Source organism: Cnephaeus nilssonii (genome assembly GCF_951640355.1).
Source record: "Cnephaeus nilssonii genome assembly, chromosome: 2".
NCBI classification, from domain to species: domain Eukaryota; kingdom Metazoa; phylum Chordata; class Mammalia; order Chiroptera; family Vespertilionidae; genus Cnephaeus; species Cnephaeus nilssonii.
Window position 1 is genome coordinate 81,347,494 of NC_137073.1, and position 18,577 is coordinate 81,366,070.

The following is an 18,577-nucleotide window of genomic DNA, read 5'->3' on the forward strand; positions in this document are numbered from 1 at the left end:
TAGCTGGTTTGGCCCAGTGGATAGAGCCTTGGCCTGGGGACTGAAGGGTCTCGGGTTCAATTCCAGTCAAGGGCACATGCTCGGGTTGTGGGCTTGATCCCCAGAAGGGGGTGTGCAGGAGGCAGCCATTCAATGATTCTCTCTCATCATTGATGTTTCTATCTTTCTCTCCCTCTCCCTCTTCCTTCCTCTCTGAAATCAATAATAAATAAATAAATAAATAAATAAATAAATAAATAAATAAAATAAGGTAGGATTTTAGCATCAGTTCAATTTCTTTATTTTGTTTCTGTAGATGATGAATGCTTTGTTTACATAAGTAAGTAGATGAGATGAAAGGAGTTTATTATAGAAATATCAATCAATTCATTGAGCTTCTTTTGAATTATTTGTCAAAACATAACCATGGTGATCTATCATGAAAAAATAATTTTTACAACCCATCAGCTGTTAATTTGATTATATCCTCCTATAAATTTGATGAAAGCAAGAAACTACCTGATATGATATTCATTCATTAACACCATTCTCTTTCTCAAAGCTGACACCAAATGTTTTCCATTTCTCTTTTCTTGATGCCCATCCATATTTTTATACTCCAAGGCTATGAACTGTTGTAAAATTGTGGGTGGGTCGAAAGATAAGTTTTTCTTTTGTAAGTGGAAGAAATTTAATTTCAAAAGAAGAAACTTGATTTTTTAAAAGAATAGAGTACATAAGGAAGTTGAAGATCTCAAAAATGACTTTCTTAAAACCATCTGTGCCTGCCTACACCTATCTAAGCATGACTGCAGGATATTTAAGAGACTGCTGCTAAAAGGAAACCATATTTTAAAGCTATTATCATTTGATAAGAATTATAGTAGTACTCATGCAGTAGCACCAACCTTTCAGAGAAATATAGAATATTAAGTTTATTGAATTAAGAATTTGAACAAAGGAGTCTTTTATGTAAAGTTGTAGCTGATTGTTTTGACAGAATATATGTCTAATTCAACTAATTGTAAATTCCACCATCATGTCCTTCGAAGAGCATTCAATCAGGTTGATTCCAGTATGTTGATATCAAGTGGGAAAATGAAATATTGGTGTTCTTGGATAGTTATTTGGTATTTTAACATGGGTTTCTGGACATTTTCATACACTTCTCTTCTTTTGCTTATGTTAGTTCCTCTGCCTGAAATACTAGTTACTCCTTTCTGCCCCCCATGTATGAACATATTATATGTCCTCATTATAGCTCTTTTATATTGTATTTATAAAGGCCAATTAATTCTATGCATGTCTCAAATCTAATCCCACTTCTCCATCCAGTGCCCTAATTCATACCCACATCATTTTCCTATTGATAATGACCTTCCATCTGCTCCCCCTGGGTCCATTCTCTTCCCACTCCAATGTCTCTAGCGCAAAATTACTATGATGACCTGTCTAAAATACAGTTCAAGTCCGTATTCTCCTACTCAGAAGTCGTCAACCATTTTTACAAATCTTCAATGTCTCTACACTGCCAAATGTATTAATATTTACTTTCATTAATTGTCTTCTCAACTAGCTGTCCAATTGTTTTCTCTAGCAACTATCCTCATCTATTTTATACTCTTGTCACATAAATCATTTATTTCTTTGAACACACATCATTTATTAGAATGTCACAATGGAGACATATATATATTTTTTTTTTTAGTAATACTCAACCTGAACTTTTGGCTACTTGTGATGAAAGGCTAAAATTTACTTATATGTAGTGGGTATGTATCCTTTACAGAAAAATTTTAGTGTATTATTAAAAATATTTTAAAATCACATTGATGGCACTAAACATGGCCATAGGACACCAAAAACAAACAAACAAAAGCTTTGAAAAATAAAGGGATATGTTAAAAAACTTTATCTCCATAATCATTCAATATGTCAAGATTTTTCAAAATGTGTTTTGAAAACACATACCAACATAAATTGTCTATGTATTTAATTCTCTCTTATTTATATTAGTAAGAAAAAGGACTTTGTGTTTGGCCTGTAACCTAGGACTCAATGGGTCAAAACCATCCTACCTAATAATAGACAAATATGCAAATCGACCATACCTTCGCTATGCCCACGATTGGCCAGGAGGTGCGGGGGGGGGGGGCGGGACTCAGTGTGGCCCGGGTGGCCAATTGGGCCAGTGTCTGTGCCATGGCTGTGCTGAGGCATAGAAGGGGCCTCTGGGGTAGTGAGCTCACATCTCACCAAGGACCATCAAAAGTGGGGGAGCTGGGTGCCTGTCCGCTCCGACACCAGCGGACAGGCACCCAGCTCCCCCATGATCGAAAGCAAAAGCATGTAGGGGACCCTACACGTGCATGATTTAATCATGCACCGGGCCTCTAGTCTTTTTATAATTCCCTTCTGATTCATAGTGAAGTAGTATGAACTCTAGCATCTTAAAAGGCAGGTTCTGCTAACAATTCCTACACTGTGTGATCATTAATAGGTCTTGTATTTTTACTAAATTTGTTTTTTCATCTATAAAGTGAGAATTAATACATATTCTGTATCTGTTCAAGAAGAGATAACATTTGAGATTATATGATAAATTTAAAGAGATTTGGAAATATATTATATCATTGACTTATTCCTTAGTCTCTTTAACTTTAAACCTATATTTTCTTATAGGATCTAGTCTACTGTTATGGAAGGCATGTGTTAATAAAACTGATACACGATCAAATAAGAAAATAAAGGATGTATTGGGGTTTGTTTTATTTTTTCTTATTTCTTTTATGTTTCTTATGTTTCTTCCTTGTTAAAACAGTTTTGGTATGAACCATGATGGACTTGGAAATCCTTGTGGGACGAAAGGTCATGAAACAGCAAAACTTATGGCAGCTCACATTACTGCAAATACCAATCCTTTTTCCTGGTCTTCCTGCAGTCGAGACTATATCACCAGCTTTCTAGAGTAAGTAATCTCTGGAGAGTGATGATGAATTGCTCTAGAAGTAAGCCATTGCTAGAAGCCTAATATGTGGTGCTTCAAACTTTGCATAATGAGTACCTTTTATAGGGCCCAGCGATATTTCAGGCGGTTCCAAAAGTACTTCAGTATATCATTGTGGCAAATATTTTCCTTCATACTCAAACAGAACTTACAGAATAGATTAGAGGAACTGAAGCAAGGATTTAAGTGGGGTTGATGATATGAGTGTTAGAAATGTTCACTAAACGGGAAGCAAAGTCAGAAAAAATGTAGATTTACACAATTTAATAGAGCATAGTTCAAACTTTAATTCAGTGATTATACATTTCATTTTACTGGTAAAAAAACCAACAACCTGAGTTCTATAAGAATGCCATAGTATCTAATAGTAACAACAACAAAAAATCAAACACCCAGGAAACAAAAATGAAAAATTGAAAATTTGTCTTTGAAAATTTATTTTAAAATATATTTTTATTGGTTGCAGAGAGGAAGAGAGAGATAGAAACATAAATGAAGAGAGAGAATCATTGATCGGCTGCCTCCTGCATGACCCCTACTGGGGATCAACACGTGATCTCCTGGTTCATAGGTCGACTCTCAACCACTGAGCCACACTGGCCAAGCTTGAAAATTTATTTAGAAACACATCTTTCCTACAGTTTGGGACCTTCTTTCTTGGTCTTTTAATGTGTAGTTCAAGAGTTTGGTTACTAAACTGTGAAGAATATAAATTAGCTAATAGGAAGGCAGGTGTTCTCCACATTTCACCTGCACACTGGGCTTCAGTATTGAACTCTGTAAGCTAATAGACTTAGGTCTCATTTTCTAACTGTGTGACCTTGGGCATGTTACTTCAGCTTTATAATCTTCAGATCCTCATTTCTTAAATGAGTTTAGTTAATAATATATACAACATCAGGTTATTATGTATATAATTATGTATAACGCTAAAATGTATTAAAACACTTAAGAGACATTCATCAAGTGGTAAATATTACTATGTTAAATTATATCAAGGTTTTAAGCTCTATGGCTCTGTCATTACCTTCAATAATTTTGTGCCATTTTTTTTTCCCTTGGGGAGAAGAGATTAAATACTCTGTGAAAAGGTGAGTCATACTTTATAAAGCACAGGTGATTATTTAAACAGAATTTAAAAATTCTTTTTAAAAATTTTCCCTTCAAAGTTCACATTAACATGGTGATAGTGTAACATTTTAAAAAATTCAGATAGGTTATGTAGGATAACCTACTAGTAAGTTCGTTTAAGTTTTGATTCATATCTGGGAATGTTCTGATAATATTCTGAAAACTTATAAATACTTATTTTTTAGAAAGCCTCAACAAGAGATTTAAAAATACCTAATACGGTGCTTTACTCAAAGATCAAAAGATAAATGCTTAAAATGGGCTCTTTTGAATTAACTAATATAATAATGAAATTAAGGGAATTCACTTAGAAGGTAGTGCTGCATAACCTAACAATTTTTAATCTTAATAATAGACCATTTTAACACTGTGCTTGCCTGGTGCCAAAACTGGGTAAAGGGCTATAAAGGTAGACCATAGACCATAGACCACAGAGAATTTGTTTGACATCTTTTGGTAGTTTTTTTTTTTTTTTTTTTGCACAACGCACTAGCAATATTATTTTCCAAGATTTTTTAAAAATGAGATCATATTACCTAAATTTAAACATTGTTGAAAATCTGCTCTTCCCAGAAATCAAGCCAGATCTGCCATTTCTCCCTTGACTTGGCTCATGTTTTTCTAATGGAATCTTAGTATCTGTCACCAGAAAGACAAACTATATAACATGCTCAGTATTCCTGTGCATTTTCAAAGGCTTCCCTCCTCTTGTTCTTTTCAAGTACAATTTTTTTTTGCTCCTCTTTTCTGTTTCTATTGCACAGCCCTTTGCTAGACCATCTCTGTATGCATACTAAATACAAGGACCAGGTTTCATTTCTTGCCAGCACCTACCCAGTTGAAATAGTATTAAGGCTATTAAAACACTCCAAAAGGAAATCCCAAAATTGTTGATAAAATATAGTTAAGAAATCACCACTGGTTTGGTGAGAAATGTAAAATTCTTATCAATTGCAAGAAAGTGTCTCATTGAATTAATTAAAAGAATTAATACAAAGAGCATTATTTAAGCCTTATTTTCTCTTTGCATTTCGTACGTGTAAGCATGATTAGTATTGTCAGGGTTCTAATGGGTTTATTTATCCTGTATTTTATAAAAACATTTCTGTTGTGCATTCTCCTGGGGATACTCACAAAATTAAAGCCATTTGTGAGAGACAGATGTAAAAGACAATGGGTAGCAATTTGGGGAAAGTTGGCTCCCCCTCCCCCCCTCTTTAATAATAAACTATACAACCTTGATCATAATCTGACTAAGCAGTAAAGATTTTTAAAATACAAAGCCCTTTAAAAAGGTCAGTTTACTGGAGCACAAAGACATAATAGTAACTTTCTTGAATTTCTTTGTTCCTTTTTATTAATGTAGTGGACTTAATTGCTTTAGCAGCTATGTGTGATATTTTTTAAAATCCAGTGATATTTTGATCAGGGATTGAGGTTACATTTATGTTTTATAGTTGGCTCAAAAAGACTCATAACATTTTATTTCAGTTTCTCCTCTCAAGAAAAAGAAATCTGTAAAGATGAATTGTTTAGGAACTGTAGCCCAGCCAACAAAATGCATACCTTTCTCTACTTAGTAACTGTATAGGCCAAAGATGGTGGATTTTAACAATGAGCTTTCTATGATTTATAGATTCACTATTCACTATATTCAACAGAAAACCATTCCACGGCCTTTAAATGCCAATATAGTAAAAAGTCTCTTGTGTCAAACACTAGTGCTACTGATCAATCAGGAGATGGTGTTTACCAACTCCCAATATTTTTTTTCAGATTTCTTAAACTCGGTGATTCAATAAGTGGTTCATGAATCGCCCAGAAGCCGTCCTGATTAAGTAATAAAGAACCTATTTCCGTTAGAATGGACGTGTTATGCCAGCTTCTGATGTTTTCGCCGACGGCTTTGCAGGTAGTGTCCTTCCTATCTGCCTGCGGGACTTATTTATTTATTTATTGACTTAGAAAGTGGAGAAAGATGAACCTGGTATCATGACTCACTCTCACTGATGACACTGGGCTAATTTACCAGGCAGTGGAAGGCAGGCAGAAGTCATTTAGTTCAGTTTTTTTTTTTCTTTTTCTGTTTTTTCCCCCTCATATATTTTCCACCACTTAGTGGTAGTACAGAGTAATTTCATATAGTTTTTAAAAATTCTGAAGCCTCTGTGAATCAACGTGCTCTATTTAAATTAAAGTCTGTTATATTGTTTGCACTGTCAAAGATCCATAGCAAAAAATCTCCTATAGTTACAAATTAAATAGAGACTATCCATTTTCACAGAAAGGATGGAAGCTGAAAAGGAAAGGCAACATTACCGTTGAAGGTGAGCTAGGAAGAAAAGTGAGTGTAGAGCTACAAGAGAAGTGACATAAGATGAACAGGATGACTAAGGCACTCAGATTTCTTCTAGAGTATTTACTTTGAAGGTTAATGTCAATGATCTATTAGACGGAAAACAGTTTTATAGATGGGATCTCTTTTTTTTACATGGAATCCATGGAACAGCTTAGAAAAACAGGTTTCTTCTCCTTCCATGTTTCTGACACGTTTGGGGGACTTCACTCAAACCCATAAATATCATCGATAAGTTCTAATTTACATATGGAGAAAAAGAGAGCATAACTTAGTGAACCGTTATTGATACTGTGTTTGCATATTGGAAGCTTCAAGTTCAGTTTTGTTCAAGCACCCCTCTCATCCAGAGGACAAGAAAGGTCTGACTTAAAGTAAATCATTTTAGGATGAAATGCATGGTTAGTTTTGTGAAGACTGGTAGCGCAGTTTATGAGAACATAGTAGGTAAGAAACTTCACTTGTAGGTGATACCAACTTAATTTTTACTTAATTTAGATATATGAGCACAATTCTGTGGAAAATAATACCAGAGGGCATTATTATGTTAACTTTTTGTTGTTGTTGTTCAGAGACTGTTAAGATATGTACAGAGTTATATAGAAAGATTTACTTTTTAGATTGACCCACTGTACTATAGACTGAAGGTACTTTATCGCAGTGGTCGGCAAACTCATTAGTCAACAGAGCAGCAAAGCAGTTTGCCAACCACTGCTTTATCGTATAATTGTTGAAGTGAAAAATAAATCTACAATTACAATTAGGGGTATGTCCTCATGTGTTCTGGAAACAAAGCCAAAAGTGCATATTTTATGTAAGGGTCTGTAAATTTTAGTTGAAGACTCAACTCTGGCTCATGTTCCTATTTTCAAGGCTAACTTTTGAGCTATGTAAATAAGACTTCTCTAAATTAGAAGTAGAATACATAAAATATGACTTCGCTATCATGCTGCGAGGATTTCTGGAAATGTAAATATACTTTGATTTACTAAGAATTTCATAGTCAAGGAAAAAGCATGTTCTTCAAACTGATACACATTTTTTTTTTTGCCTTGTCTTAGAAGCATAAACAAAAGCAGAGTCTGTGAATTCAATAGTTATCTATATTGCTGTATATTTTAACTAGGATTGGGCTTTTAGTTATGAAATATATGCTGCTAGGGAAATAATCACAATTCTACTTTTTAAGTTTATTCTTTTGCTCTGGACACATGTATATTATACTTAACAATAGTAAGTTGCATTAACATCTCAGATGGAAACTACTAACAGTATCCTTCATTTTTTTAATGATGAGTGAGCGAGGTTTATGTTTTCTGAGTGGAAAAATTCTCATATGTCACTAAAAACACAAACTATGTTTAAAAGTGCTATTTGACGAGAAAATATTATATATAATATTACCACTGTTATTATTTTGATAGTAGTAGCATAATTAATACTAGGTTCATCATCATAAGAATTGTGTGATTGAACTGATGAGCTAAAACCCTGGATTAAATAAAAATTACTCATAAATTCCACTTTGTTAAAAGGAAATAATTATAAAATATAAACAAAAATCTCATCTGTAATATTTTTAAGAGAAAATATTTGTCCCAGGAGACCTGTAGAAAAATATTCTTATCTGCATAATTTGCAATTTCCAGAAATTAGAAATAATTCACATGCTCATTGGATATTTGTGGCATAGTCTTAAATGGAATGTCAAAGAACAATATAAATGGACAGGCTATAGTTCTACACATCAATATGGATATGTCCCACATTCCTAGTACTGAGTGAAAGAATAAAGTCACAAAGGAAAACCTACAATATGACTCCTATCATACAGACTCCAAAATCAGGCAGCTGAATATGGGGAGGTAAAACTACTAATAAAATGAAGGAAATTATTATTAAACAATCATAATATTAGTTACTTCCTGAGGGACATGAGAGGTCTAATTGGGATATACTACTTGGTAATTTAAAAATAAAGAAAGAAAAGCACTTTCAGGGTTAATAGAAATCTCTACTTGAAATTAACAGGAAAGTAGCAGATAAACATTAGTAACCTTATGCAAAAGTATTTTTGTCACTTAACCCTCAGTTAAGAATTAAAATATGAAAATGACCCCATCCCCCAAATACTTTAAGCAAGATTTTATTGTATAATATATAACAGATATGGTTACTAGGAGGAAACCATGTAGTATATAGAAACACTTTAAATCAGCCTTGTCCCATACTTGCTTTCCTGGAACCAATAATAATAGGTATGACACTTGACTTGCAAACATTGGTGATTTGTACAAATGTCACCAAACCCATCTCAAAAGGCCTTGTTGATGTCATGTTCCTAAATATGCATGTTCATTCTTAAGGATCTATATGATTTTTTGCTTATATTTTGTTTTATATGTTATTTTATTCTTCTGTAAAACATACTGGAAACGGAGAACAAGACTTGTGTAGATATTTAATGAGACCACTTTAATACATAGGAATAGGTTATTCCAAAGAACTGAAACAAAAATCCAGTTTGGGATACACTGACTGAGAAGAATTTGGCCACAGTGACCACAGTGCATGGCATTCTTCATTGTCTGGAGGCCCTGGCAATGGTCTCTGCATTTGGTGTTTTTAAAGAGCAGGAACCATGATTGGAAGACCCATTAATACCCAAGAACAAGAACTTTAAAGGAATAAGTATTGTCACTTCCTCCTGGATTAAGTCAATTTTCAGTACGCTATCAGGAAGGAATTTTTTCCCTCATCGTATCTTGGCTTAAACTTTTGGGGTCCACATCATTGTTCCTATAAATATTTTAGGTTAATTTTCTGTATTCCTAAAAGTAATTATGTATAAATCTTTAAATAGATTTTTAATTGGTGCCATGTAGGTGATTACATATTATATACTTAGGTGAATATATAATTATACTTTCTGCTTTACGTATTTACCTGTAGAACCCTGTACTTAAGTACTTCAGTACTTAAATTTTCTCCATTGATCTATAGTAGTACTTAACTTGATAACTTATTTTTATTACATATTTAACTCCTTTCATCAAGACTTTTATAATTTTGTTGCAGAGATGAAACTGATATTTTTTAAAGAAAATTAAGGAATTAAGCAACTAATCCAATAATCTAATAACTATTGCATGTTATCAAAATGGTACATCTTCTTTTATTATATTTTTCGCATTGACCTTTTTATCATTAACCTTAGTATAAAAATTTGAATTTACTAGTAGAATTACATTTGCCTAAAATTTGCATATGCATATAGATTAAAGATGTTTTATATTATAAAATAAAAAGAACTTGCTGTTTCTAAAATTAATAAAAAATAATTATCTTACTGAAATACACGGCGATTTCTAAAAGTACAAAAAACAAGAAATAAAAAGCGTTCTGTCGTGAAAACTGGGTAGCTGGGAAAAAAAAAATAGTTGTTCTCTGTTAGATAGAAACCTTGAGCAGTGACAAGAGAATTGATTGTAATAGCCAATAGTAAAATCCCTCTATATTAGTACCATACTGAATATTCCATCTAAATATTTTATTGATTAAAAATTAATCAAGAAGGTCATAAATGAAAGGAAAAATGTGTAAAGAAAACAGTATTCTGTCCTTTGGATCCCCCCACACTACCAGCCTTGGATCTTTTAATCTATCACCTTATGAATAGTAAGTTTCAATTTTTAAAAGGTATTAATTTGCTGCAGTGCAAATATGTTTGTATATAGCAAATTAACTTTTACATTTTAAGACTGTGATAAAATTTTAAGCAAATATCAAACTCATTATTATGCATGTTTCTTTTTTACTTATCTATAAATGAAAATTTGTACTGTCCTAAATAATAGTTGAAGAACTTATACTTGTGAAATTATTTTCCTTTGGCAAAGCAGATGGAAAAGATTTTGGGGAAAAAAACACAAGTGCTGGCACAATTGACAGGAATGTTGGAAAAAATTTTTAAATGTTGGCATAGGAATTCTTTAAAAATTCTAACTTACATGTGAAATGAAAGTACAAAAGCATCTGTCCTATTTTATGCACACTGACTAAATAAAATGAACAATTATATTTAGCAAAGTATAAAGCTCTTTAAACTAAGGTATTCTGTCTGGTTTTTGGCAATCTTTATGTTATTTGTTCCACTGAATTAAAATATTATGTTTGAGTGCAAGCACACTTTGAAAAGCAGAAATTATATAGAGAGGAGAACATTCCCTTTCTTAACTCTGATGACCCTAAATGAAATATGAAATTTTTGAGAGACTAAACACTTGTAATATACTTGAGAGGAGAACTTTGGATCTTAGCCTCATCTGTCATTCAGCCCGTTTATTATTGAAATATTTCAAGAACCTTTGGACATGTCATATATTGTTCTGCCCAAGGTGGAAATATATAGATTAAGTCTTTAAGGATTACAACCACAATTTTCCCCCCACATTTTATGTTTTTAATTCTACTACCAGATGTGGTTATATTTTCACTGAAAGCAAACAAGAAACTTACAGCAACATGAAATTCTGTTTTGATTCCTTCAGAAATTAGTTTAAATCTGTTTTAAGGCCAACATGACATTTTCAGATTGTTGTCTGAGATACTTTTATTATGTCTTGGTGCTGGAAAAAAGATTGGAACTCTTATTCAGGTTTCAGTAAAGTTATTTTGCCATGTGATTATTTCTTGGTAGGAAGTATTGTTTTTCATGCATCAAGTTATTAAAACAAAGAGCTCAATACCTGGTTTCATAATTGTGATTGAAATGGTCCATAGTGTACCTAATTTTCTTTGATCCTTTATGTTGAACAGTTCAGGCCGTGGCACTTGCCTTAATAATGAGCCTCCCAGGCGTGAATTTATTTACCCAACTGTGGCCCCAGGTCAGGTGTATGTTGCTGATGAGCAATGTCGTTACCAGTATGGAGAAGGATCCCGCCAATGTAAATTTGGGGTAAGAAGTCTCAATCCTTATGTTTAGTTGTTTCTATGTGATCTTTCATGATACAAATGTTAGGATGGAGTTTTGATGAATATACTTTACCTCTGGTAACATTGTTAATGCAAATATTGCCTTTGATACTGCTCTTTTCCTGAAATTGGTATAATATCTATTTCTAAATGTTTGCATAATCCTAAATTAAACAATTTTCAAATGTCTTTTATAATTTTTATTGTATTTCTTCTTTAAGTCCTAAGTTTATGATGTCAACTGAAGTTTATCTTAAGAAATGTTATGGCTTTGAAACCTCTCCCTCACCCTCACCTTTTCTGGTACTCTAATAATTGCATTAAGGGCATTTTTATATTGGCTAGGAGAAGCCTTTACTTTATATATTCTAGTACTGAGTCATTTCAAGTTGCTTCAGTCCACTGCCCACATTCTAACACAACCATGTGGGACAAGATGACGCTAACCCAAATAGAGAAACAAGGAAAATTTTTGTGGGAAAAAAGATATGATTGACTCTCCGTGACTGCCTAAAGAAGTCTGTGTCTAGCTCAGAAAAATGAATACAAAATTCTTCTTGAGTTTCATAGAGAAAGATTTTGGTGTCTAGGATGGGGACATGTTTATAGTCGGTACACATTATAAGCATGTTTTTAAAAATGTATTTGTATTGATTTCAGAGAGGAAGGTTGAGGGAGAGAGAGCTAGAAACATCAATGATGAGAGAGAATCATTGATTGGCTGCCTCCTGTACACTCCCCACCAAGGATCAAGCCCACAACTCAGGCATGTGCCCTGAGCAAGGAATCGAACCGTGATCTCCTGGGTCATAGGTCAACGCTCAACCACTGAGCCATGCCAGCTGGGCAAGCATGTTGAAAGAAAAAATAGAAATTTAAATAAGTTGTCCAAAAATATTCAGGAGTGAGAAATAAGTTTAAAGACTTGGTTTCTATTTTTATGCAAATAGTGTTTAAAAATGCCTTTTAAAAAGCAATAATAAAAAGAATTACGTTTTCACATAGTTAAGATGAAACAATATATGCTGTACTGTACCAATTATTTCTCTAGGTACAGTACAAAGGAAAGTGATTTTTAAAATCTCCCTTGGGTGAAAATCCTATTATGATTCATGGTCAGCTTTGACAGCACATTTTGTGCACTAGATTTAAAGATTGTGTGCAATAGTCTTGAGTAAAACATTGACCTTTCTTGTCTCTCTCTGCTGTAGAGTTTTCTATTCTTATTTCTTTATGGTTTTAGTTCCTTTTTTCTTGAGTTGCTTTTTCCCTCAGAAACTTTAATCCCAGTCTTTGTATATACTTGTAGTTTAGTAGGTTGAAATTCATGATCAAATAAGATTATAGATTTTGTTAATTATTCTTATTTATGGTCTCTCTTTTCTGTGTTAGCAAGTGAAATAGTTAATTTAGTTTTTCAATTGGAAATTGGGTTTTAACTCTACAATATATCCTATATAATAAAAAGGTAATATGCAAATTGACCCTAACGGCAGAATGACCGCTGGACCAGTTACTATGAGGCACACTTACCACCTCTTGGGCTGTTTCCCGGCCTGCTGGCTCCAATCACCTGATGGCGAACGGGGAACTGGGGGTGGGTGGTGGCAGGGGGCAGGGCCAGCTGCAGGCAGCTGGGGAAGATGGCCCTGATCGCAGGCCAGGCCTAGGGACCATACCTGCGCATGAATTTCATGTGCCAGGCCTCTAGTATTTCCATATTAGATAATTTGTATTACCAGTTCTACAGGATATATGGATGTACTTTTTCTTCAATGAACTAATAAAAAAATTGCCCTGATTAGCCTATCTCTATATATAAGTATATCTCATTTATTTCAGATTAGTTGATATGAAGTGAGATAAATAGTAATTGAGAAATTGTGTATTTTCAGTTATGTTCCTTATACTCAGCTTTTAGATTCTTTTTCTCTATGCATTTATAGACTTTTGTAATAGATATCAAATAAAATTGGAAAATGAAAAGATATTAACATTTACAATCTTAAACAAGTATGAGGAGATTATAATGGCTATAAATGCAAAGACCAAAACTGTATAGCACAATATGCAGAGTTGTATAATATAGTAATTTATAAATGACATATAGTTTATAAATGATATTTACATAGTCTTTTTTGTGAGGAACTTCAGACTGCTTTGATTAAAATTGTAATTATTTTATAATGTTTTATAGATAAGGTAACTAATCTGAATTTATGGGGAATTATTATCATCTATGACGTTTGTTACTGTTTACATAAATTTAAGAGTTAGCACATAAATGCAAATAGTGGGTTGTTGTTGCTTACTTGAATGTAGAACTGAACCATGTTTTATTAATAGACCATATATTCTGAAGCATAAATGGGAACATTTGATCTAATATATGGTTTCACTATGGAACAAGATAATTTTTGAAGGAATATTTTTTAATAGCAAGACTGCTTACCATTAGCTAATTGACCCTCAGTAGATTTTATTTAGAGACTTTTTTCCAGTGAATGGCAGCCAAGTTGTTGTAAACTTCAGACAGCAAAAGGGTATGACAAGCATGCAAAGTTCTTTTTATTTATCCGCACATGACGGACATTCAATCATGTTTGCTTTCCTCTATGAATATCTGTCATCCATGGTACCATCTCTGTATAGCTGCTTGCTGCTAGTGCTTTAGGAGAATCTGAACCATCTGTACGTTTGGGAGCATACAAAGATATTTTAAGGGTCACACTGATTCATCCTTCAATCTCAGTGAAATACTTAGAAGTACATATAAGGGAAGTTTAAAGAAATTAAATTTGAGTATCCTGTAAAAAAGAAAGCTAAATGTTGGCCTCAAAACCATCTTAAGACTTCAGAACATTTATTATAATTTGGTTGCTGGTAACAAATTGTTCTCCTTCTCTACCCAGAGCATTAAAAAACACAGTGGCCTTAATTATTATAGCTGGAAGGTTGTAGGTTAGATAGTAGGAACAATTTCAAGTGATTAAAATTGGAATTTTGCACTGAGGGAGATTGTAAAATCACTTTGCTTGGAGATTGTAAGACGGTGTAACTATTCTACAGTGTGGTCTGGTATGGATTTAGGGACTAAAAGACATGGACTTATTTTAGCACCTCAATTTTCTTTTGGAGTCCAAATATGTATATTTACCAAACATAATCTAGATAAGAAATTGATTTAATTTATATTTTTCCCTTAAAATTCAAGCCAAAAATCATAGGTTCATAATCACTTGTATACTTAAAGCTCAGTAGTTTTCACTCTGGGTTTGCTTCTTAGAGGTATTTTTTTTAAAAAACCATTTAATCATTTTTAACCCCTTCAAATTGATGGTTAGTTATTTATCCAAATTAGTTTTTGTTTAACACACACACACACACACACACACACACACACACACACACACACACACTGCTCTTCTAAACTCTCTTGCACTTCAATTACCCACATAACAGGATTAACCTATTTAAAGCTGAAATAAGGGTACATTATTCTCTTTCTTCAGATGGCTACTAAACACCTGGAGCCAGGCCATGGGGTCACCATATGTTGGTTTTCAATTTTCTTTTGTGTGATACATTGATAAGTAACCTTTCTAATCATTGATGCTCCTTCTTGACCTCTTCAGGGCTCTGCTCTCCCCCTTGGCCATCAAGACCCTTTATTGCAAACAGCTGTTGAGAGATGTTACTGATAGGGTAATGAGGACAAAGAGGATGTTTCATATCCACAGCCAAGGACCCAAAATGGCATAGGGTTTAGGATTTCCAAGGGCAGAAAATTTGTATCACTTTTATAATCTGTACAGTTGTTTAAAATGTAAAAATTAAAAAAAAATCTAGCAATAAAGATGCCATTTTCTCTTCAGATTCTATTTTACTTCCTTAATGATATAATAAATATAAAATGTTTTTGCACTTTTGTGATATTTCTCTTCCCCTTTTGTAAATGGCTTATTTTAGTTTTCTCAAGTAAATAAAAGGGCGTTCCCCCCTTACTTTTTAGTATCATTTACAGCTATAATTACATGAAAAGGATGGAAATTTTAGAGAATATAATTCTAATTTCTTTTATTGTTTTGAAAGGGCCTTTGACTGTAAAATAATTCAATTATTCTATTTTGATCAAAGCAGCTCTAGTTCAGTTTTTTACTGAGTTATTTTCTGAATATCAGGTAATTCTGATATATTTAAGAGGAATAAGAAAGTGGCTTAGTTGTTTAGGGATATTTTGGACATTGATATTAGCCAGGCCTGATTCAGATCTAGATTTAATTAGGATTGAAGCAAGTTGCTAAATCTCTCTGAAACTATAAAGTTTCTCACACTTTCTAAACAGATTTTCGTGATGATTAAATGAGATACAAATATAAATATGCCTACAACAGTAGTTGACAGTATCCCCTGATAAAGTGTGAGTTACTTTCATTTATTTTCCTGCCTGAAACATTCCTGCTACGGGGCATGAAGTATATCCTGGAGCTTCTCCAATGAGGGCAGATGTGGTTTTATTTCATCATTGTTCAGCTCTGACTTTTAGAAGATATTTTTATACATTGACCTGAAATCGGCTCCCTCTTAGCTTTTATTTATATTTTCTTTTTTCCAGTTTGATTGAGAAATAACAGACATACATCACTGTGTATGTTTAAGGCAGGGGTCCTCAAACTTTTTAAACAGGGGGCCAGTTCACTGTCCCTCAGACCGTTGGAGGTCCGGACTATAGTTTAAAAAAAAAAAAAACTATGAACAAATTCCTATGCACACTGCACATATCTTATTTTGAAGTAAAAAAACAAAACGGCAAAAACACCCGCATGTGGCCCGCGGGCCGTAGTTTGAGGACGCCTGCAAACTGTACAGCATAATGGTTTGATTTACGTATATTGTGAAATGACTACTACCGTGGGTTTAGTTAACATCGATCATTTTATATAGTTACAATAAAAAGTTATACTCTGAATCTAAGTCTTAATTTTTATGAGAGTGGTCTCTGTTAGAGGCAGATACCCTCAAAGACGTATCTCTCTAAGGAGGAAGCATCACAAGCCACAGGGTTAAGACGACAAAGGAGCAGCTGCTTGGGATGTGGGGGACAAACGCCAGCAGAGATTCAAGTGTCCACGTGTTTCCTGTAGATGTTCTTGTTTGCTCAGTGGCTACTAAGTTATATAGGTTTTGAGTGGTCTCCTCTAACTCCTTTTCCCCCCATAAACCCTCTTTTGTTCATAAATGATTTTGCAGAATGCTACGTTTCTCACAGAATGCATTTATCACCTTTCAGCAGAAAGCAATAAAAATGCATTAATCTGGAATGCCTGGTCAGAGGGCTTGGAGGAGCATGCGAGGGAAGGACCCGAAGAGATTCCTTCAGTTTGCTTTACCCTGTGGAGCATGCCCATTTTCTAGAGACTTTTGAGTTAATTCACTGTTAGCGCTTTATTTCTGAATTGTGTTAACATGACAGTAGTTCTTTTAAACATTTTTTAAAATTGAGATAAAATTGATATATACTATGTTTGTTTAAGGTGTACAATATAATGATTCAATATTTGGATATCTTGTGATCATCACACTGTCTAGTTCACATCTATCACCATACGTGGTTACAAAATTTTTTTGTCTTGTGATATGTGATTGAAGTTTTGAGAGTTTAAAGAGTAGTTGGGGAATAATAACAATAGAAATGAATGTTATGTATAAGTTTATCTTTGCATTCCAGATTAATGTTTTTTATTGCAAAAAGATATTTTATACTCAGTGGTTCTAGTTTAAATTAAAAACTTGCAATATCATTAATGATGCTAGTTGATGATCATATATAAAGAGAAACTGAAATTTTTCAGTTTCTTCAAAGTAAGCTTTTTTGGCTTTTATTTAAAACACTTTATTCAAGTAGATGTTGAACAGCTTGTTTTAAAATCTGATAGTGTGTGAACCAAATGAGGTCTTTTATATTGCTGATATTAAAATAAGTGTTGTAATTTTCCCATAATAATGTAGGACAATGAAAAACCATAATAAAGAAGACAGCTCCAAACAACATCTGAACTATGTCAGTTATAGAAATGCCAGTTAAACAAGTAGCAGCATTTGTTCAAAACCAAATTTCCCTTTCACGAAGGTGGTGGACTACACTGATGAACTGCAAATAACATTGCTAGATTGTTCTTTAGGCAACTTTGAATTTTAGAAATTATTCCCTGCCCATGCCTATGGTCTCTATTTTCTTCTTAAAATGATCTTTATTTGAATATTACAGTAGATCTAAGAAGTCAAATACCTAGCACCACTCTATTAGTAATTGGTAAGTTTGTTCTGTCATCTATACTTGAGAGTATTAAGCATATATTCCCTTTCTACATATTCATTCTTTCCCCCTACACTTCCCTGTTAATGGAATTTCTGCACATTATTTTTAAAAGAGCTTAATCAATATTAAAAACTAAGATATACTTTATCCACTAAAATGAGAGTTTTAAAGACAAACATTTACATGATTCTGCACAATGGGTAACCCACCTTCCATAAGAGCCTCCTCCAAAATCCTCACTTTGATGTGTCAGCACCAGCAAGAAACAAACAATGCTGCGTGTCTGCCGGCGTATTTTATGGAAGAGTGGACGTGACTGTAGTCTTTACTTCTGATAAACTTGCTTTTGCCTTCTTTCCTAGGAAGTGTGTAGAGAGCTCTGGTGTCTCAGCCAAAGCAACCGCTGTGTCACCAACAGTATTCCTCCGGCTGAGGGAACATTTTGTCAAACTGCGCATATTGAAAAGGGGGTAAGCTCAAATGTTTTATTAACTATTTGATAAATGTTTGGTGTTGATATTCTGCTACTACCGTTAGGAAATCGTGCATATTAATTAAAATGTACTTGAGAAAATAATATACTTCTAGTCTAGTGAATTGATTGTCAAAATATTATATCTATATATAATCATTGTTTAGAAAATTACAATAAACAATATTTTCTGGGCCAGTTTCACCTTTCTGTAAGTATATGTGGGTATTATATTTGTGTAGAAAATGTCTAATAACAATTCTACATAATAGAGTATGCTTAGTCATGTGTTTGGGGTTTCTTTCTGATAACTAATTCCCAGGAAAATTATGTGAT

The 18,577-nt window shown here is 33.4% G+C and overlaps 1 protein-coding gene across 3 annotated transcripts in view; it reads left to right on the top strand.

Annotated features, from left to right (window-relative positions):
- ADAMTS6 (ADAM metallopeptidase with thrombospondin type 1 motif 6) overlaps window positions 1–18,577 on the top strand; it is a 213,140-nt gene that overhangs the window by 99,606 nt on the left and 94,957 nt on the right. For all 3 annotated transcript variants that reach the window (XM_079784695.1, XM_079784697.1, XM_079784696.1), the window contains exons 10-12: window positions 2,801–2,947; window positions 11,292–11,433; window positions 18,132–18,239. In XM_079784695.1, the coding sequence (XP_079640821.1) occupies window positions 2,801–2,947; window positions 11,292–11,433; window positions 18,132–18,239 (397 nt within the window). The remainder of the gene's footprint in view (window positions 1–2,800; window positions 2,948–11,291; window positions 11,434–18,131; window positions 18,240–18,577) is intronic.